This window comes from Juglans microcarpa x Juglans regia, chromosome 5D, assembly GCF_004785595.1.
Source record: "Juglans microcarpa x Juglans regia isolate MS1-56 chromosome 5D, Jm3101_v1.0, whole genome shotgun sequence".
Lineage (NCBI taxonomy): Eukaryota > Viridiplantae > Streptophyta > Magnoliopsida > Fagales > Juglandaceae > Juglans > Juglans microcarpa x Juglans regia.
In genome coordinates this window covers 4,508,157-4,531,080 of record NC_054602.1, presented here as the reverse complement: position 1 = coordinate 4,531,080, position 22,924 = coordinate 4,508,157, and the positions used below count along the sequence as shown (strand labels likewise).

The window sequence follows — 22,924 nt, the reverse complement described above, 5'->3', positions numbered from 1 at the left end:
GAAAAAGAGGAAGTGCAAGTTTCCTTCAACCAAACCGGATCAGCAAAGTACAACATAAAACAATCTATTGCAACTTTTGGTTGTAGTTTTGTATTTTGATTTTTTGACTGCAACAAAACCTCTTCAGGCAACTTCTCCTGGAAAATGGGTAGAAGTCAAGTCATTGGCTCCAAATCTTTTTTTTTTTTTTTTTTTTTGTGTTGTATTAGCTAGTTTGTGATTATTGTTAGGATCTCCCACTCCTTTGACTATTATACGTTATTTAAGGTTGTGTTTAGATGTTGGGATAATTTCAGATGATCTGAATTGATCTATAAATAGTAATATTTTGTAAATCCCATTAAAATGTGTTTAAATATAAATAATTCGAGATATATATATATATATATTTAAATAAATGAAATAGGTTGAGATGAGTTTAAACTTTTTCTGAGAAGTTGAAAAAATAGCAAGTTCCATCAATGATTAATATAAAATGAATTGAGGTGATTTTCACGTCCAAACATAGCCTAATATATATATAATAGAGCTTTGTTACTCATCATCTCTACATACTACACACTACACTTATTTTTTTTTAAAAATTTTTTTTTAGTTTTATTTTTTCTAAACTAAATGATTTTTCTTATTCATAATCTATACAATACATATTTGATAAGAGAAAAAAATAAAAAATTATGTAGTATAAAAATGACGAGTATAATTTTTCTATAAATATCTTTAGGAAAAAGAAAGAAGCAAACGCAACCACCAATCTAATCGTCCAGCTGAACACGTCGAGCCACTACTACTCTCGGTAGGCAAACTCCGAGTGTAGGGCCTTGATCTTTCCACGGCATAACACGGCCTGACTTTGACTTCACCTCTTAACCGCAAATACTCGGTGGGGTCCACTCCCCACATGGCAGTTGCTCCCACGTACCGAGCACTACATAACCACAATGTAATTGAATAGGAAACGATAAGCGCAGAGAGAGAGACGAGAGAGAGAGATAGAGTGAGTGAGTGACCGGAATATTCCGAGATTTCAGGTTTGAGATTTTTATTTTTATTTTTTTAAAAAAACTGAGTTTCAACAGGAAATGAAATAATTTTACTTCGCAATTTAAACCTAAAATTAGATTTTCTTTGATATTATTCCTTTTCGATTTTTTAGTCAAAGAAGCTATTAAAAAAAAAAAAATAGACGATTTTTTCTTTGCTGAGAAGCCCTATGTTTACCCGGAAAATTGATTGACTGCGATTCTTTCGCATGAAATCTGTTTGGTTGTGAAGGAAACGAGGGAAAATTGAGAGAAGACGAAATTCGAACTGTATGTTTTATCGTTTATGTTATGACGGTTTCTGAAGATATTGAGCTTCGTCTTCACTGAGCTAGCATTCCAATTTTCAGAACTAGTTGCTTTCCAACATTTTCTCAGCAGCCAAACAATCACGCAGAGATTTGTTCTCTGAAAATCTTCCGATGCTTTGATTGCTTATTATCCTCGATTGATAAATGTGAATTCATTCGAAAAGTAGGATGAACTGATTCTTGTAGCTTTTGATTAAGAAGAAAATGTTAGGTTGTTAATAATGTGGCGCTTTTTTAATTTTTCGTTCCCTTCATTTTCTCTGCAACCATACATAACGTTACTTTTTAAGGGAAAAGTTTAGTTTCCAGCTCGGTTAGTACTGCTAGACGATCGGTTTATATGACATAACAAACCGCATCTTTTGGTAGGAAAAGGTTTTCAAGGGTTTGGGCGGAATCTTTTGTGTGTTGTCATGCCGTACCGTGTTCGCGAAAATCTATTCATCGGCAACATAAGCGACGCGGCGGAGGTTCTCCAAAAGGGTAGCGCTGAGATCACACACATATTATCCGTACTCAGCTCGGTCTCGATATCGTTTTTCTCTGAATGGCGTAGCGGTCTCGTTATTCCCACAAAGGAAATCAAGAAGGTTTATGTTGGTGGGTCCGATAGAAGCGGTGTTGGTTCGGGTTCTGAGGATGCTTCGGGTCGTGACGGAGGGTTGAAGAGTTCCTTGTCGCCTGAAAAGCTTTTGTACTCGTTGGAATATGCAGGAAAGGATTTGAAGATGGTGAGGATGGCTTTGCCACTGAGAGATATGGAGAGTGAAGATTTGTTGGATTATTTGGATGTTTGTTTTGATTTCATTGATCAGAGTCGAAAAGAAGGGCCCGTTTTGGTCCATTGCTTTGCCGGCGTGTCACGAAGGTATAAATTGTTTTTATTTTTAGTGATAAATATTGTATTTTGTAATGGTTTTAGGTTGATAGATATATGTAGAGCTGTAATTTGGAAACGAAGTAAGCGCTTTTCAGTCGTACGAGTGCCTACCATATTTTTCTGGTGGCGTGCTCGTAGCATTAACCACCCTCCTGGGCTTTTGGTGGTCGTAGATTGAGATCTAAGATGGTCGTAGTTGGTAGTATATAGGGATCAACTCTGGGATTTGCGGTATTCCGCAGACAGATGAGTCGTTATGGTATAATGCTTAACATTCAATCAAGATCTTGAAGAAGTATAAAAATTTGCAAATGTCATAAATATCATTTACAATACTTTTTTTTGACAAGTAGAAATATCATTTACAATATTTATAACTAAATTTCAGAAATTGTTTGAGAATTAGCTAAAACAATATTTACTACTAAACATATAACCAAATGTTATATGTCAGTATAGTAATAAATGTCAGAAATTGTTTGCGATTGGCTGAGTTTTCAAGTCTCAAGGACTTACACTTCTTTGCATGTGTTTTGTTGCAGTGCAGCTATCATTACGGCATATCTCATGAGAACAGAACATCTATCTCAAGAAGGTGCGAGCAAGTCCCTTTTTTGTATGAAGTTAATATAGGTCTACAGATTGGTATATGCCTGGTTTCTATTCTTGTTTCCAATATTTTCAATGACCCCTTCCCCTTGTCTAATGAGATTGAGAATATCTACATTCCTCCAGATGCACTTGAATCCTTACGGCAAAGCTGTGAGTTTGTTTGCCCCAATGATGGTTTTCTAGATCAGGTAATGCAACAAAATGCTTCATCACATGGTTAGTCTAAGGCGCAATTTCCTGTGTGTACATTATCATAAATCTATGTTTTTCTTTTTGCCATATCAGTTAAAAATGTTTGAGGAGATGGGCTTCAAGGTTGACCATGCAAGCCCCATATACAAGCGCTTCCGACTGAAAGTATTGGGTAAACCCCCTTCTTTTCTTTGCTTAATCGTCTATTTAGCTTATGCCTTTGTAGTCTGGTGATGCTTTTACTTCTTAATAGGGAGGAGCTCTGAGGCTTAATCCAATAGAGGTCTGAAATTTGTTAGGATTTATGAATCGGGAACAATTATATATATTTGTCAAAAAGTTTTTTTTTTTTGTAAATTACATGCACCTAGTGGATCTTAAACCAATGACTTTAGAAAGAAAAATAAATGTTTATTTGCTTGATAAGTGATTCATTTAATTGTCTTATTTTCAGTTTTTCAGTTTTTCATCCTTGTTATCCCTTGGGTGTCCATTCTCCAAATTAATCAACTAAGAATTTTTAAATTTTGTTGTCAACCTATTTGTCACTGGTCCACATGGCCTTTAAGTGTTAGATCCGTAGCATCTTTTTGACTCCTGGGTGTTCTATTAGCTGCCAGCTTGCTGCCATGAGCCTGATATCTTTCTTTTATTATGTACTAGATATGCCACTTAAATATGGTCTGTATTTGCTTTCTTAACTTAATTTTTTTTTTTTTTTTTTTTTGCATCTTTTAAATATCAGGCTCTATAATCAACTTCAGGTGTAATTTTGTCTTTAAATTATTTTACTTGTGATAATTATAATAGTTCTAAGTTAATCTAAAGCTTGGTATTTCCCAATTGCATTTATCAGATTGTTATTGTTTCTTTCCACTGTTATGAGCTTGAGAATGAAAAGAGAAGGTTTTCTCCTGTTCACGAATGGGCATTCTTTAAAAAGGTATATCCGTTCATGGTCTCAGGTGAGTTGTACAACCGTGGGGAGAAGATAGAGAGTTCTAGATTTGGGGCAGATCCTGGCTTGTCTACAGCAATTTCCTCAGAAGTGGAAGTAACTTCAAATGTAGGAAATATTTGCACTCCTGCATACCGCTGCAAGAAATGCCGAAGAGTTGTTGCTGTGCAAGAGAATGTTGTAGATCACATTCCAGGTGAGGGTGAAACATCCTTTGATTGGCACAAGCGTAAAAGCAGAAACCCATTTATCAAGTCTGATGAGACTGAGTGTTCATCCATTTTTGTTGAGCCTCTACGATGGATGACAGCAGGTAAATTTCTGATTTTTGGATTACTCTTGAGGTGTACATGGAGATGAATACCGAGGTATGAGCTGTAACTGTATTTCGAGCTCTAACTATGACAGACAAGTAGGGTTTTCATGGGGCTTACATCTGTTTGAAATTTCATGTAAATTGATTGCATTAAAGAATTACATCCCCCATTCTGGTTATTTACTGCCAGGTAGATAAAAGCCACCTTGTATCTTGAATATAGATCCCAACTGCTGTTAAAAGGATCCAGGCCGCTCTTGTCCAAATTAGTCTATTTGACTAACTGCAATTGGATCATCTTGATTATTGCTGTAATCTAGATCAAATCAAACGATTCCATATACTGCAATTATAATTTGAATTTATGATTGTTGTGGGCATCTTAGCATGTAATCTGTCATGTGCATAGGCATGTATGAAATAATTAAGGTTTTTATAGTGATTTATATGTTGTCACCCAGTTGAAGAAGGTGCAATGGAGGGCAAGTTGTCGTGTGCCCATTGTGAAGCCCGATTGGGTTACTTCAATTGGTCAGGCATCCAATGCAGTTGCGGGAGCTGGATCACCCCAGCCTTTCAGCTCCATAAAAGCCGAGTGGACATCAGCACTGTCTAATATTTGCAAGGCAAATGAGCTAATCCTCCAGCCATAAAGTGCTCCGTATCTTACCAATACTATAATCTTCTCAAATATGGCTCGAAGAAGGTATACTTTCAAAGTGAACCTGAAATTCTAGAACTGAGGCCTCTCCAAGCTTTTTGTATTTTATCAATTTGATTACGATGGATCTACAGTGGGAGTGTGAAGTATGAGTACGATGTATTTACCTATCTTTTTGTATATTACCAATATGCTGGCTTGTTTGAGTGAATGTTCGAAACTTCGAATATCATGTTGTCACAGAGTTCGTGTGTTAGGCATTTTTTTTGGCACGAAAATATGAGAGACATTACGAGATAAACTGCTGGGTAGGACTCTGCTCTCCAATTATTTATTGTGCCAATTGCATTTCTTTCTTTGCTTCCTTCTCTCCCGGAAATTAGTGTTTTTACATGTTCAAAAAGTGCAGTCCGCTGTTTGGTTCATAACTTCATACAACTAAGTGCTTCAAATACTTAAGAATTATTTTATTTTACAGCTATTACTATAGGAATATCTATGGATGATATCCAAACAAAAGTCCATCCCTAATAAGTGATGATTTTTATACTTTTTATATGAGGAAATAATGGAAAAACATATACATAGATTATAAACTAAACACAAATGTGTTTTAATTACAATAGGGTTAGTTCCACAACGGACTTTACCATGATAAGAATTAGCTTGCCAGAGAGAGGGAGAGAGAGAACCCTATCAAAGGTAAGCATATCATTTATGGATCACACATAGAATCTGCATGTTCACACCTATCAAAGGTAAGCATGGCATACATGGGCATAGAATCAAGTTCACAAGTTAGTGCGAAAAATTGGAACATGTTCCTAATTGTCTGTTAGTGGCGTATGAATATATATCTTGCAACCAATAGCTACAACCAAAATGACAAGGACTACAAAAGAAACTAAAAATTACAAGAAAATATAAAGAGGAAAACCCTTTCCTTTAGAGTGATACTGCAAAAACCTTGACGGGGCTTCTCTAGGCATATCAATCTTGTCACTCATTCGTGCAAATTTGCTTGGCCAGCATGTCTGTGTCAGATAAGATTCCATCTCTGAATTTGAAACAATATAGGTTTCATTTTATGGAACAGTGTTGATGGAACTAGTGAGACTGTGCTTCGAGAAGGATGTTAGTAGCCACATTGACATCATTTCTAGCCTGCACAAGTGCCTGCCGCGCTGAGTCCCTGTCAAAGCCCATAGAAACCAGGGTAGCGATAGAGTCCTCTGATGGCTCTATGGCAGATGGCATGGAGGATGGGTAGTTTCTCTGAAACAAAAAGAGGGAAGAAGTTATTCTAGAGCAAAAAAATTGTACCCATGAAAGTACTTCCACATACTTTTAGCTTATATTTTACACATCAGTTTCAAGAGATATTTTCTTTTAGAATCTTGGTTTCAAAAGAAAAATATGCAAGCCAGCCGCACCCTACCTGACCCTGTCTAAACTGGTTGTTTAGGATTTTACAAAGAGTATATATGACCATATGAGTTTTGACTATACTTCATATTGATATTTCCTCGGTGAAACTTCCACAGACCAGAATTTGGAGATACTCCTTTTCATTTGAGGAAATAAATAATTAAAAAAGTCAAGAAATTATTAAAATCTGAAAGAAGTTACAGTTCAAACACCCAAGGTACCAGGATGCCTACAGCCTGTCAAATATGTCATATCAACGTGGTTTCCCTCCTAATGGTTTGAAGCCAAAAGTTGCCATAAGATGCATTATCGTGCAGAAGAAAACTAGTATTTTCACAAGGAACATTAGAATAAAAATTGAGTTGGTTTTTACTTGCAATAGCCAGCTGTAGGTGATTATAAACCTGACTGGCCCACTTCATGATACTCCCTACCATTCTCCTATAATTTATATCCATGAAAGCAAACCCATGACACTTATTTATGCATAGTTTGGAAAAACTAAACTATGCAAAACATGTCAAAAGCACATATTGGGTTCACTAAAAGTTAATATCTCCAGCCTCATCTTGGTTCCTAAGCTTTATTTGTCAGCTTGGAATCAAACCTCAGACATATGTAAGCTGTATGGGAGGAGAGGGCTGAGTAAGACTGAAGTAGTGTTTGAGTAAGCTTTATTAACGGACTGGAGTGGGAACGATGCGTTTTATCCCAAAGTGAAGCGGTGCATTTTGGCTTAGGAGGGAAGAAAGGCAATGGAGGCTTAACGGCGTCGTTTATTTATCTTTTACATCGATTTGTATAAAAACCGAAGTGGAACTTGATTGTTTTCTGTTCAGTTGGTTAGATCAATTCTTGGAAGTGTATGGAGGTTTAAGGTTCCTCGAAAACCTTATTTCAAGAATCAATAAAGTGGATTATTGGTTTCTTTCTCTCTTTTCTTGATCACATTCTTGTTCCAATTCTTTCTTGTTCTGGGTTGGTGTTGGTATCTTTTGTCATACCTTACAATTGGTATCAGAGAGGCCGATCCTCTCAAGGCGGAAGGTATGCGAGGAGCTCTGAAGTCGCAGTTGGATGGGTCACAGAAGCAACAGGAAGCTGTTCAACGACAGTTGGATGACCTCCATACACGTTAGAACAACTATCTGATATGCTCAAGTCTTTGGTTGAATGTAGACAAGTTGTACCTCCTTTTGATTATTATTCATGGTAGTGGTAGTGGGGTTCCTGAAGAAAGATCAGTTTTTCCTCATGGGGTGAGGCTTGATTTTCCACACTTTGATGGAAATGATCCTGCGGGTTGGGTTTTTAAAGCCAGCCAATTTTTTTATTTTCATAAAATTCCCTTGAATTAGAGGCTTTTAATGTTAGCGTATCATATGGAGGGTGAGGCCTTGGTTTGGTACCAAGATGCCTTAGATGGTGGAGTCTTTAATGGGTGGGATACATTCATCAAGGCTTTGCAAGTCATATTTGGCCCCACAACCTATGATGACCCTATGGAGGCCTTGACACGCCTCAAACAAATCACTTCTATGACCAACTATAAGGCTCAATTCGAGGCTTTGTCTAACAGGCTTAAGGGCTTGTCAGAAAGGCCTAAATTGAGCTGTTTCTTGAGTGGTTTGAAGGATGAGATTCGGTTGCCAGTCCGAATGCTCAATCCCATTAATCTCAATGCAGCCTTTGGATTAGTAAAAATCCAAGAGGAGTATGTAATGGCCACTAGGAAGTCAGTGAGGAGTATGGGAAGTAGTTTTGAAAGAATGCATTTCGATGCACCATCTGAGATGAATAGGTCTCAGAAGACAGCAAGACCAATTAAGAAGGTTTGTTCTACACAGATGGATGAGAAGAGGAGAAAGGGTTGTGCTACCACTGTGATGAAAAGTGGAATCCAGCACACGTGTGTAAAAAACCTAAGATGCATGTGTTACATGGGAAAGAAAATTTGTCTGAAGATTTTGTACTGCAGGAGGGCAGTGAGGATGACTATAATGGATGAGAAGGTGAGCAATGAAGATGAAAGTATGGAAATTTCCATTCATGCACTGTTAGGATGCATTAACAACAATTCTATGAAGTTGTTGGGTAGAATTGGTGAGTCTTCAGTAGAGATTTTAGTGGCCTCTGGAAGTACTCAACTTCATAGATCCACTAGTAATCAAGGCAGCTAAGTTGGGAGTTGAAAAAGAGGCCAGCTTGCAAGTTAAAGTTGCCAATGGTGACACTGTCTTGAGTCAAGGAAGATGTGAAGAGACTCTTAAGATCCAATGATCTAAATTCAGAATCCCTTTCCATGTGTTAAGTTTGGGGGGATGTGATGTGGTGCTGGGAGTTTAGTGGTTGAGAACATTGGGACCCATTAATTGGGATTTTTCAACTATGGCTATGAGTTTCAAGGTGGGACAGTCAGTTGTAGTTTTGCAATGACTGAAAAGTGTAGATTTAAAGGTTAAAAATGGGGAAGGGTGCTTGAAATCTTCCCTAGTGAATCAACATGGTTGGTTCCTGCAGTTGATGGCACACGATTCTCAATAGACAGTTAACAGTGGGGTTGATGAAGTTACTACAGTTATTGATGAATTTGCTGACATATTTGTTGAACCAGTGGGATTGCCTCCTAAAAGGAGTTTTGACCATCAAATTCCTTTGAAGGAAAACATTAGTCCAATCTCAATCAGACCCTATAGATATATACACTACCAGAAGACAGAAATAGAGAACATAGTGAAGGATTTGTTGAAATCAGGAGTGGTGAGGCCTAGCCAAAGCCTTTTTTCTTCACTTATCTTATTGGTTAAAAAGGCTGATGGATCATGGAGAATGTGTGGATTACCGTGCCTTGAATCAAGAAACCATCAAAGACAAGTTTCTCATACCTGTCATTGATGAGTTACTTGATGAGTTGTTTGGTGCAAAGTTTTTTCAAAGCTGGATCTTCGATCAGGTTATCACCAAATCAGAGTGAGGGAAGACGACATTGAGAAAACAACATTAAAAACTCATGAGGGCCAATATAAGTTCTTAGTAATACCCTTTGGCCTTACTAATGCACCTGCAACTTTTCAATGGCTGATGAATGACATATTCAAGCCCTTCTTAAGGAAGTTTGTTTTGGTGTTCTTTGATAACATCCTTATTTACAACAATACCTTATCTATGTTAACATATACAATTTAGGAGTTTATACAATTTAGGACTTCTCTATTAATATTAGCTATATAGATATATTATCATGTATATAGGCTAAATATCAGGGATCAGTTAGATGCTTCCCGTGTATAGCATTTGACTTACTTTCCTTTGAATATGGTTTTTCAGATTGATAATGAAGGTGACCAAATACACAGGGTCAGTTTTTTCAAAGTTCTCTTGGTTTTGACATGGTATCAAGAGCCGGTTGGTAAGGTTCTTCTATCACTTGAGTTTTTTTTTTTTTCTGCTCTCGTTTCGTGTTTCGGCGTGTTCTGTGTTGCTCTCGGTGAACCCAAAATGAAAGCTTCCTTGTTTTCGGTCTTCTCTTTCTGGGTTGGTGTTGTCGGCACCTCCTATTTCTAAGCCGGTTGGTAAGGTTCTTCTATCACTTGAGTTTTTTTTTTTTTCTTCTCTCGTTTCGTGTTTCGGCGTGTTCTGTGTTGCTCTCGGTGAACCCAAAATGAAAGCTTCCTTGTTTTCGGTCTTCTCTTTCTGGGTTGGTGTTGTCGGCACCTCCTATTTCTAGTTTGAGAAGTTTCGGCACCCTCTATCTCGGGTTTAAGCAGTTTCTGGTTCCATTCTTCCTATTGGTGCCTTCTGTTGCGTCTCTTTGGTTTGATTCTTGTTTCGGTGCAGTCTGTTGGGGTTTCTGGATTTTGGCGCAGTTTCTGGTTCAATTCTTGTTGGTTTGGTACTTGTTTCGGTGCAATCCTCTGGTTCAATTTTCTTTCGGGCCCTTTTGTTCCTGGTTTGACTACAATTTTGGCACTCTTTGTTGTGGTTTTCTGGTGTGGTAATATTTTGCCAACTGTTTGATTTTCTGGTCTGGGTTTTCTCAGCACATTTTTTTTGTGCTTGTCGCAGCACTCTTCTGGTGGGTTAATTAATTCTTAGTTCCATCATGTCATCAAATCAATTAGACTCATTCCATATTCGTTTTACTGGCAAAAATTATTCTGCTTGGGAATTTCAGTTTCAATTATTTGTCAAAGGGAAATAATAATGGGGTCATATTGATGGGAGTGTTCCCCCACCTAAAGATGTAGAGGTTTTGTCTAAATGGGGTTTTCTCTATAAAGCTTCGTTCTGATGGCTCTTTGGATCAGTACAAAGCTCGCCTAGTAGCTCTAGGAAACAAACATGAATATGAGATTGATTATGAGGAGACATTTGCTCCTGTTGCCAAAATGATCACGCTTCGAACCATCTTAGCTTATTGCCGCTTCATAGTCGTGGCAACTGCATCAGATGAATGTGAAGAACGCATTTCTTCGTAGTGATCTCCAAGAAGAGATCTACATGAAGCTTCCCTCTAGTATGACTACTTCTTCTCCTCATAATGTCTGTAAGCTAAGGCGTTCTCTGTATGGGCTCAAGCAAGCTCCCCGGACTTGATTTGAGAAGTTTCGCAGTACACTTCTTACCTACAGATTTACACAAAGTCAATATGATTCATCTCTCTTTTTCCACAAGTTTGCATCGGGTATAGTCCTTCTCTTGGTTTATGTGGATGATATTATCATTACTGGCACTGATTGTGGTTTGATTACTAAGCTTTAGCAGCTATTGCATGCGACTTTCCATATGAAAGATCTTGACCAGCTCACATACTTCTTAGGATTGGAAGTATATCATCGGGCCAATGGTATTTTCTTAAATCAACATAAGTATATTTAAGATCTTATTACCTTGGTTGGTTTGGAGGACACTTCTACTGTTGATACTCCTATGGAGGTAAATGTCAAATACAGGAAAGATGAAGGGGACCTTCTGGATGAACCTACTCTCTATCGACGCCCGGTTGGGAGTCTCATATACTTGACCACTACTCACCTTGATATCTCCTATGTCGTTCATCAAGTCAGTCAGTTTATGTCCTCTCCTCGGCATCTCCATCTTGCTGTAGTTCAACGCATCATCCGCTATCTTCAAGGTTCTCCTACTCGTGGGTTATTCTTTCCTACAGACTCATCTCTTCAACTTGTTGCCTATAGTGATGCTGATTGGGCTGGGTGTCTGGATACAAGTCGATTTACTACGGGTTGGTGTATGTTTTTAGGTGATGCCTTAATTTCTTGGAGATGTAAAAAACAAGATCATGTTTCTAAATCCTCTACTGAGGCCGAGTATCGTGCCATGTCTACTGCTTGTTCTGAAATTATATGGCTACGCGGTCATCTTGAAGAGCTTGAGTTTCCTCAGACTACTTCTACCCCTCTTCATGCTGATAATACTAGTGTTATTCAGATTGTCACCAATCCCGTTTTCCATGAACGCACCAAGCACATTGAGGTTAATTGTCATTCTATCCAAGATATCTTGGAGAGTCGGGTGATATCTCTTCCTTACATTTCTTTGGATCTCTAAGTGGCCGATGTCTTGACCAAAGCAATGACTCGACAGTGGCATCAATTTTTGGTTGGCAAATTGTTGCTGGTTGACTTACTAGCATCAATTTGAGGGGGGATGTTAACATATACAATTTAGGAGTTTATACAATTTAGGACTTCTCTAATAATATTAGCTGTATAGATATATTACCATGTATACAAGCTAAATGTCAGGGATCAGTTAGATGCTTCCCGTGTATAGCATTTGACCTACTTTCCTTTTTATATGGTTTTTTAGATTGATAATGAAGGTGACTAAATACATAGGGTCAGTTTTTCCAAAGTTCTCTTGGTTTTGACAATCTAACCATTTGAGACACTTGAGGGTGGTTTTGGAGGTATTGAGGCAGAACACTTCGCTAAGAGGTCCAAATGCAAGTTTGGATTGAAGGAAATCGACTACTTGGGCCATGTAATTCCTGCTAAGGGTGTGAGTGTTGATCCTTCAAAAATAGCAGCTATGCTTGAATGGTCAATTCCTAATCTTTGAAGACATTGATAGGCTTCCTTGCTCTCATTGGATACTATAGGAAGTTTATAAAAAATTATGGATTATGGCACCATAGCAGCACCATTAACTGATCTGTTAAAGAAGAATGCTTTTGTTTGGAGTGACATTGCTACTCAGGCCTTTAGCAAGTTGAAGAAGGCAATTATTGAACCTCCTGTCTTGAGGTTACCTAATTTCTCTAAGGCCTTTACAATAGAGTGTGATGCTTCTGGTGTAGAGTTGGGGGCTATCCTTATGCAAGAAGGCCAACCAATTGCCTTCTACAGCAAAGCCTTGAAGGGTAAGGCTCTCTTGTTATCCAGATATGAGAAAGAGCTTTTGGCTCGTGTCTGCTGTGGGCAAGTGGGGGCCCTACTTACTGGGCCAAACCTTTAAGATTAAAGCAGATCAATAGAATTTGAAGTACCTGTCGGAGCAAAGGGTTGGAACAAAATTTCATCAAAAGTGGCTATCCAAGTTAATGGGCTATGACTTCACCATTGACTAGAAAAAGGGCAAAGAAAATGTAGTAGCAGATGGGCTCTTGAGGAAGGCTAAAGATGAGTCTGCTACCTTGGCCTTGATTACTTTTCCTACCCCAATATGGATTGAAGAACTAAAGAGTAACTATCAATTGTCTTCTATTATCAGTGATATTGTTTCTAAGCTTCAACAAGGCTTGGAAGGCCCTAAGCATTACAATATCCAACCGGGCTTCTTGTTGAGGAAAGGCAAACTGGTACTGGTTCCTGATTCTGGGGGTGGGCAGCGGGGCCCCGCCCCCTCTTCCCCGCCCTGCTTCCACCCCGCCCTCCCATGCTGGGGCAGGCAGGCTACCCCGCTTTGCCCATGCTGGGTCGGGGTCCCCCACCCCGCATGGAGAGGGCCTAGCGGGGGCAGGATGACCCCAGCTGGGCCCCCGCCCCACCCCGCCCCGCCCCCGCACCACATATAATTTTATTTATTTATTTATATATATATAAATAAATATATTGTATATAGATATATACAATTTATTAAATACTTAAAATTGTATTCAAATCATAGGTAAGTCTCACATTGCTTAAGGATGACTATTGTATTGCCTTGGCTTCCTATATAAAGGTTGGCCTAGGAGGCTAAGACAATCCAAAATCTAACTCTAATGAGTTTTAAGTTCTTTTTATATTTTAATTTATTATTTAAATTATATTATAATTTGGGTCTAAAAAAATATTTTTGGATCAATTTTTTTTTTTTAAATACATGTATTGGCCTAGGTGGGGGGTGGGACGGATGGGGTTTTTCCCCCCGCCCCCGCCTCCTGGAAAAACCCCAAACCCCGCACCATGCGGGTATCACCCCTACCTGATTCTCCTTTTCAAGCTAAAGTCTTGCAGCATATTCACAATAGCCCACAGGCTGGGCATGTAGGGTACAAGAAAACACTGCAGAGGGCCAAGATGGATTTCTTTTGGGAAGGCATGAAAAGTGACATTAGAAGGCTTGTTAAAGAATGTGTTACATGTAAGACCAACAAGCATGAGAACTTGAATCCAGTAGGGCTTTTGCAGCCCCTACCAATTCCTCATTCCCCATGGTTGGACATCTCCATGGATTTTGTGGAAGAGCTGCCTTCATCTAATGGTTTTTCTGTGATATTTTCTGTTATTGACAGACTAATCAAGATTGCTCATTTTTTTCCCTTTGTCCCATCCATTCACAGCAAGCAAGGTGGCTCAAGTATTCTTCTCAGGGGTTTTCAAATTGCATGGTATGCCCAAGACAATGGTTTCAGACAAGGACCCTATTTTTACAAGCTCATTCTGAACGGAATTGTTTAAGCTCCAAGGCACTTCTCTTCATTTCAGTTATGCCTATCATCCACAATCAGATGGGCAAACTGAAATTTTGAACAAGTCTGTGGAAGGATATATGAGGTGCTACACCAATGATAAGCCGAGTGAGTGGAATTCTTGGTTAACCATGGCTGAGTGGTGTTATAACACCACTTGTCATACATATTTTGGTATGTCTCCTTTTGAAGCCCTTTATGGGTATGTGCGCCCCAAGTTACTTTCATATGTACCTGGAATAACTGCTAATGCAGTTGTGGATCACCAATTGAAGTCTCGAGAGGAGTTGTTGTCCTTGTTGAAGGAGAATATACAGAAGGCTCAGCAAAGATTAAGTAACTTAAGTTCTTTGCTGATATGAAGAGGACTGAGAAAGTTTTCGAGATAGGGGATTGGGTTTTCTTAAGGCTTCAACCTTATAGATGGAAAACAGTTGCTATGAGGCATAATTTGAAGCTGTCACCATGATTTTATGGTCCATTTCAGGTGATTGAAAAGATTGGATCAGTTGCTTATAGGCTGAATTTACCAACATCTTCAAGAATACATCCTGTCTTCCATGTCTCATGCCTAAAGAAGAAGTTGGTCCAAGGTGTTTCTCCACTACCAGTGTTACCTCCAGTGGATACACAAGGAAGACTTCAACCCAAGCCTGAGGCAATACTGGAAAGAAGATTGAAGAAGGTGGGAAATCAGGTAGCAACAGAAGTGTTGGTTAAATGGTTTGGGGCACCAATTGAGGACAGCTCTTGGGAACTATTATGGAAACTGAGGAATTTTTACCCACTCCTTGTGGGCAAGGTCCTTTGAGGAGAGGGGAATGTCAGGGCCTTGTGGACAAGGTCCTTAAAGGGGTGGAGATTGTAAGGTGTATGGGAGGAGAGGGCTGAGTAAGACTGAAGTAGTGTTTTTGAGTTATGAAGGAATCAACGGTGAGTTTGGCTTTAATGAAACGGTGCGCAGTGAGGAATAATTGAATTAACGGACTGGAGTGGGAACGATGTGTTTTATCCCATAAGTGAAGCGGTGCGTTTTGGCTTAGGAGGGAAGAAAGGCAACGGAGACTTAACGGCGTCATTTATTTCTCTTTTACATCGATTTGTATAAAACTGAAGTGGAACTTGATTGTTTTCTGTTCAGTTGCTTAGATCAATTCTTGGAAGTGTATGGAGGTTTAAGGTTCCTTGAAAACCTTATTTCAAGAATCAATAAAGTGGATTCTTGGTTTCTTTCTCTCTTTTCTTGATCACGTTCTTGTTCCAATTCTTTCTTGTTCTGGGTTGGTGTTGGTATCTTGTGCGATACCTTACAACATAAGATAAATGACTTTCAAGCGTGTTCATTTGAGTTACTGCAATCACAAATTGTCAAAATATTCTCTAAGGAAATAGAAGATTGATTGAAAGCATTAAGCAAAACACTTGCCTCCACTTGGAGGCTTGCATAGGATGGTATGTTTCTTACAATACTCCTGGCTGGTGCTGAAGGTGGACTCCCCGTGGTTGGCCAAGAAATCCGAGAAAAGAATGAAATAATGAACTCTGGTAACTGCATGAGAAAAGACATGCACAATCACATGTTACTTCAATTAACTTCTACCTGAGCTGTAGCAGTTGTAACGTTTGTAAATAAGAGAAGACTCAAAACAATCTGAATAATTCTTTCTTGAATATGAGAAAAAAAGTTCTCCGACAAAGAGATGGCAAAGGCTTTTCCAAATCTAGCAATATTAAGTAAAATGTATCCAGGGAGTTCCATCTAAGTGACTACTACATATAATTTCAAACTCGCAATTCACTCGCACTCTCAAGATGTAAGTTTCACTAATGTAAGAATTTATAGATATTTGAATAGGATGACAAGTTATCATAAAAGAGGGACAAAAAGGGATAAGAAAAAATAAGCATCATTCTTTCCAAAGGTAACAGTGCCAAGTTACCTTTGTCTTGCGGATATGAAAGACATTCAAACGGTATAAAGAACCAGCTAGGATGCCGCATAACCCTGGTAAGATGGATCTTTTCCAGGATGATAAAAGCAGCTGCAAGACAAAAACTAAACATTAGATTATAGTGGCTGGAGAGAGATGGGGATGCCAAATATGCTAAATGAAATTCAAATATGGTATATCTTGTGCCATAAACTGTATAGATAAACTATCTGTCAACTTTTACCTGCAGACCAGCCAGATATATGAAAGATTTATTAGAGAAGCGCACTCCAAATACACGAAACCATGTTGAAACTGGTATATCAAAGATAAAAGGGACAAATGAAGCAAATATAAGACCATAAGGTCCTGTTGTGACCAGGTTCACTGCAGAATCTGCCAAAAAAAAGAAGCCATTTTAGCACTAACAGTATAACTGCAGTATGCCAGCAGAGTCTAGAGGGAAAAGAGCAAAGAAAATGCAGGAAAACATAAGATTTTAACAGCAATCAGTTCATTGAACTAACAATTCTTTTTTATTCTCCTCATTAAGCATTTCATCAAAGACCTTTTCTATGTTCATTTTTGCTTTTGTAGTAAGGAACACAAGCCTACCATGACTGTTAATATATGAGGTGAATATCATTTATGCTTTGCCATAATCAAGTTACTAGAGAAATGCTTGACCCACAAAGGGAATTACAAAAAAATTGTTTTACAATATGGCATGGCTTGATGAAGTAGGTTAAATTTTAAAGTTTTTTGTATTGTAAGGTAGATCTAACGTGCCACATCAAGCCACATCAATTTGTAGGTTTTTTTTTTTTTTTTTTGTAGTTCTCTTTGTAAACCTAGCACTTCTCTTTTTTTGGAAATTATGTACTAATTATTTGATAAAGGGTCATCTTTTGAAAAAAGTGAAAGAAACTTGCCACATGGACAATGTTGCAGGAAAATAGATATAACTAAGAACCAAGAGACAACATAAATGCAAAAAAAAAAAAAATGAAGTAGAAGACATAAATAACAGAAATTTTTTATGTCAAGAAATAACACAGAAATGAAATAGATAAACTACAAAAAGCATAATTGGGAGCCATACCTTTAAGGAGTGTTAGTGTGAGGAACTCAAAGAGTAATGCAACGATTATAGAGAACAAGATAAAGACCTGCAGAATGGGGCAGACTGGTTTTAAAACCAAATAGGTGAAAAAATAATCTCTCTCTCTCTCTCCCCCCATGTTTGATAACTGATCGGTGGAATGATTACACATCAATCATACAAGAATAAATATGATTTCACCAATCAAACTAAGATATACCAAATATCAAAATATAAGAATAAATAATTAAAGCAAAGAAACCTCCCTTTATATTTATTACCATTTCCTTAAGCTTTGATTCTCAGATTACAATAACACACCCCTGTAGAATTAAAGAAAGAGGGGCACTGAATCTCTAAGCACAACGTAACCAATAAAGTTAACCCCATTGATGTTAAGCTCAGTCTTTTGTGTGTCCAAAGCACGATAAGGAAAGCCAAAGCTAGATTGCAGTTATAAATTCTCAAAAAGAAAAGAAAACACTTCAAGGAAACGACCAAATGACAGAACAGTGTCCATGCAGCTGACTATAGTGGTCACCTTTTCCACATATAATTTCATTTCAAGCAAGGGTTAGATTTTTGCCCTCAATTCTAACAGAAAACCTAGTCATGGTCTAAAGTCCCTGCATGGTTGTACCTAGGGAGGTAATATGTGACACAACCTGTTAACCCAACACGAACACAAACATGACACGAAAGTAGCAGGTTCGGATTTTATGTTAACGGGTTCAGGTCAAAATGGGTTGACCTGTTAAGACACTATTCATTAACGGGTCAACCCACTTAACCTGTTTAGACTCGTTAACTTTTTTACTCAAAATTACAATTATATCATCTTTAACCTAAAAACAAAAATACCCTAAGCCTATTTTGTATTTCCTAACTCTCTCTCAATTGAGTTAGTTCTCACAAGTCACGACCGCCTCCCACACTTTCTCTGGATTGTAATTTTGGAGTTTTTATTGTTTGGATTGTAATTTTGGACTTATGTAGTTAGTTTTATATTTTTGGGAGATATTGTGATTTTAAATTTTATGTGAAATTATGTTAATCAGGTCAAATGGATTATTTGGGTCAATTCAACCCATTTACATAAACAAGTCGTGTCGATATATTTTTAATTAATTCATAAAGGGTCAAAAAGGGTTTGGGTTGGGTCAACCCATTATTTTAATGGGTTGTGTTAGGGTTTGGAAATTTGACCCGTTAAGCTTAATGGGTCATGTTCGGGTTGACCCATATCGTATAATACACACGACCTGATACAATATGAACATGATCTATTAACACGATTTGCCATCACTGGTTGTACCAATCTCCATAGGGATGCAGACTTATGGCCCAAGAGAATACTTACATTACAAGCTTCTAATGTCAACTAGCTTGGCCAGGTACAAGAAAAGTAACCAAATAAAAATTGGTGACCTTCACAAAGATGCTTTAAAAGTCTCTCTCCTTGCTTATATATTAGATATTTGTGTCACAGAGGCAATTTGGTTAGTTGCATTAATCCAATGGATCTACAATAGGTATATCTAATTTATATAAGACATCAAAGTCAAACTCATGAGTAGTTTAAGCTAGATGATTACTCACCGAGTACTTATTGGAACCTATCTGTCTCTCAAAGACCCTGAAGTAGTATAGTAAGTAGAGTCCGAACATCAATTCTGGTATGGAAGAAAAGGCAAAAGCTGACACAATTAGCTTCCAAAGTTGAAGCTTCCCAAAAATATCCTGTCACAATAATAAAACGCTTTCAGATGAATGGATGCTAGTTGCAAATTTGAACAGTTCATACCAATTTTAAAGAAGACAAAAAGGAAAATGCAAGAATTTTCGTCTTAGGTTATCAACAATGACATACAGTCCCACTCTTCAGCTCCTTAGAGTAGGTCACAGGAACTAACTTCACGGGAGTTACTGTTGACTATAACTTCAAGGGAGTTACCATATCAAAACATATTTTAAAGAAGCATGGGAAATGCCTCTCCATATATTGTCTACAATAAAATTTTTAACATCTCTAAGTTTTCATGAAAAAAATAACATCCATAAAAATATCTCATCAAACAGAAATCTATCCTGGGGAAGAAACTTCAATTTCTAACAGCAAAGAGGAGCATATGTACACAACTCCACAATGTAAAAAAAGCACAATTATAACTGCATACTGAAGCTCCACCATGCAATGGTTCGCCCTTATAAATATACTGAGCAGACCTCCCTTTGCAATGGCAATCCTCAACTACCATCTAAGGCATTAATTATTGAGCCCCAAGAAGAGAATACTATCAAACACACATATGCTACCATTGCACAATGCAACAAGACATGATTATCTGTCCCACATCTGGTCTTGTGCATGCAACACCAATCTTGACACTTGACAAGGTTTTCAACAATCAAGATCTAAATAAAAGCAACTATCCACCAAAAAGAAAAAAAAAAAAAAAATAGACGCTTTTGTAGGACCTCTGCACATTAGGCACTCTTCTAACAAAACATAACATTTAGCAGATCCTCTGAAAGTCTAGACAAAATAGGAACCACCAAAGTTTCCACTACTTAACCAGTGAGGTATTATATCCTCTCCTCCGCTTGAATATGATTCTATAGAAAAATCAAGTACAGGAGTAATTGACTCTAATTATCAATCTTGGAGCCAGTGGGATATGGACCAAGTAACATGCTCAGACCAATCAGACTTAGTGTGGGTACTTTCTAGCCAGGATCCTTAGCCAGCATATATGCTTACTAATGATATGATTTTGGTGGGTGAGCTAGGGTGTTCTAGGTCCTGTTGGGTGCATGAGTTAATTGCCAAGGCACAATAATTCTTAACTTGGTCTGCACACATAAATCTGGGATAGTGTTAAACACTCATCACGTACCCAAAAGCAAAGCTACAGGAGCTTTCATTATCCTCAAATAATAGAAAAACTTGAAGAAACAAAACCTTCAAAATCAATCTGTCCACAGCATGCCATACAAAAAATAAACCCACCTCCAGTTTTCTCCTATTTTACTAATACTAATAACACGTCCATAGGTAATCCCACTCCTCATCTTAAGATCCCAAGAGGGCAACAAAGTTGTAATTCCAATTGTAGCTATTCCCACACATGCACCACAAAATTCTATACTCGTAACAGCCTATAAAGCATTATCTGAAAGGCAACAGTACATGTCAAAATGGATCCAAATAATAATAAGGAAAAGCACCAGTGAAGCCAAGCCATGCCTACACAACAGCAGAACCCCATCTTTAATTACATGTCAAAAGCAGCAGTACACCAGTCAAAGGTGGTCTCTAATGATGATGATGGAAAGTAACCACAAATCATATTATAAATAAGTTAAAAACATGATTAAAAACAGCAAGTCAACTGCAATTCAGCTATTTACACAGAAAACCTATTTGCAATAACTTCACTTGAAAAGGCAATAGTACATTAGTATAAATCATTTCTTCAGATGGTGATGAAAGATAGAAACGCCCCCACATTGAAAACAAACTCAAAAGTAAGATTAAACTATACCTTTAATAATCTAAGATCATCATGAAGAACATACAATAAAAATTAATAGATCCACAATTTCTATTCTACAATTTTGAGCTCTTTTTATTATAAGTAAAAAATTTGCTAATACCAGTAGGCGCGGCCCAAGTACACTGGATGTATACAAGAGAAAGCACCTAGTTAGGAAGAACTCTACAATTCTAGCTCTTACTAAAAGGAATACAAAGTAACGAAAATAAATAAAAACCCAACTTTGGATTACATCTAAAAGATTCAAATAAACTGAACAGAATTTACATGCACCAAATTAAATCACCAAAACAAGTTCAATGTCGAAATGAAAAAAAAAAAAAAAAAAAAAAAGAGTACCAGATATGACAATCCGAGTTTACTTGAACGGCCTTGGATCCCAAAGAACACGGTGAAGAGAGCAGAGGCAATAATGAAAGCTCTTGTAACAGGAGCATTGTCTGTCAAAGGAAAGAACAGAGATGTCGGAAAAATTGGAGAGAAATAGAGAAAAGGGAACGAAATATAAAATAGAAAGACTATGGGATAATTTTAAGCGAGAAAGACTACTCTACGTACTGAAGCCAGATGGACCACCGTTCATCTTCTTCTCAGTGAACGATGGGAGAAAGACGAAGCTCGAGCACCCGTCTTTCCTTTGATCTCTTCCTGTGGAAGTCTCTACTCTCTTTCTTCGTACTTTTCTCGCTATTACCTTTCTTTCCAATTCCCCCTACTCTAACGAGTAGGTCCATTTTATTTTATATATCTTTTATGGAAAGTATGGTTGACATAAAATTTATCTTTCACATTTTATCATCATTTTTATTATTATTTTATCTTCCAAATTTTTAAAAACTTTAATTTTCATTTTAAATCATATATCTTTTTAATTTACATTATTTTTTATATTTTTAAGTAATAAAAAAAAATAGATAATATCATACTACGTAGTATGATATAATAAAGAGGAAAATGATAGGGTTACTACCATCTTACTACTCATTTTATATTTAATTTTTTTATTAATTTTTTATTTTACTTAATGGTTAAGGAAGTGACTATTAATAAAATTATATATTTTTAAAATTTTTCCTTAATAGTTAAGGATGTTAAAAAAATACTTTAAAAAAATAAAAAACTTGAAATAAACTATGAGTAGTAAATAGATAATAATAAGGTAGTAACCCTATCACTACCCTAATAAAGATGTAGTAAATAACATTTTTATAAAATTAATAAAAAAATTATGCTTAAAAAAATTATATAAATATAAATTTATAATTAGATTTGAACTGTTAATTACGTTCTCCAACAATGAAAAAGATTCGGTAAATTCCCTTTTTATTGTTTTATTTGAAGACATCAACTATTAGCAAATTAGGGGCGGGCAGCAGGATCTCGCCCTCCGCTACCCTGCCTCCCCATGGATGGGGTGGGGCTCCGAGCCGCCAGATGTGGGGGTAGGGTGGCCTCACATCTGGGGCCTCTAGTGGACGCGGAGGACGAAGGGGGCCAGCCTCGCCCCATGTGTGTATACATATGTGTGTGTGTAACTATATATAATAAAAAATTCAGCGTTTTGTTGTTTCGTTACTAAGGTCTTTTTATAAAACACCCTATACCAGAACAACGTTGTTTTGTCATAGCCCCCCTGACTCCCCCATGACCCCTTCTCTGGTCCCGCACCCCTACTGAAAGTGAAAACTCTCTCTCTCTCTCTCTGATATGAACCCGTGTGAATGAATTCCCTTGAACCCACAATCAATTTGAAAACACCCCAAGAAAGCCAAAAATCAAGTCAAGGATGGAGAATCTAGACCCGATGAGAACCCGTTTCAAGAACCTAGATTATATTAAAATCTAGACCCGTTGAAGAATCCGTCTCAAGAACCCAGATTACAAAGGAGGAACGCCACAAAGGTTGTGATTTACCTTTGATAAGTTCAAGAGTTCAATCAAGAACAAGAGGAGAAAACTCAACTCACAAATAAAATTCAATATTATCTAACCTTCAAATGAGCCTACAAGGAGTATTT

The 22,924-nt window shown here is 37.5% G+C and overlaps 2 protein-coding genes across 3 annotated transcripts; one reads left to right on the top strand and one right to left on the bottom strand.

Moving 5' to 3' along the window:
* The first annotated feature begins 910 nt into the window (after window positions 1-910).
* LOC121265180 (dual specificity protein phosphatase 12-like) lies at window positions 911-5,215 on the top strand. Of its 2 annotated transcripts, none has more exons than XM_041168691.1 (7): window positions 911-1,031; window positions 1,724-2,222; window positions 2,777-2,829; window positions 2,970-3,034; window positions 3,132-3,210; window positions 4,004-4,309; window positions 4,774-5,215. In XM_041168691.1, exons 2-7 carry the CDS (start codon window positions 1,768-1,770, stop codon window positions 4,926-4,928), a joined length of 1,113 nt encoding a protein of 370 aa, XP_041024625.1. In that variant the 5' UTR covers window positions 911-1,031; window positions 1,724-1,767; the 3' UTR covers window positions 4,929-5,215. The 2 variants fall into 2 exon arrangements, with proteins under 2 accessions (XP_041024625.1, XP_041024626.1); XM_041168692.1 differs by lacking the exon at window positions 911-1,031 and adding an exon at window positions 1,107-1,313.
* Window positions 5,216-5,658: 443 nt separating this feature from the next.
* On the bottom strand, window positions 5,659-21,632 carry LOC121265182 (rhomboid-like protein 20). Its single transcript, XM_041168693.1, has 8 exons — window positions 21,465-21,632; window positions 21,246-21,346; window positions 18,949-19,089; window positions 17,350-17,416; window positions 16,492-16,643; window positions 16,257-16,358; window positions 15,743-15,865; window positions 5,659-6,248 (listed from the first exon to the last, which is right to left on the bottom strand). The coding sequence occupies exons 1-8, from the start codon at window positions 21,487-21,489 to the stop codon at window positions 6,081-6,083; spliced, it is 879 nt and encodes a 292-aa protein (XP_041024627.1). The 5' UTR covers window positions 21,490-21,632; the 3' UTR covers window positions 5,659-6,080.
* Between the last annotated feature and the right edge of the window lie 1,292 nt (window positions 21,633-22,924).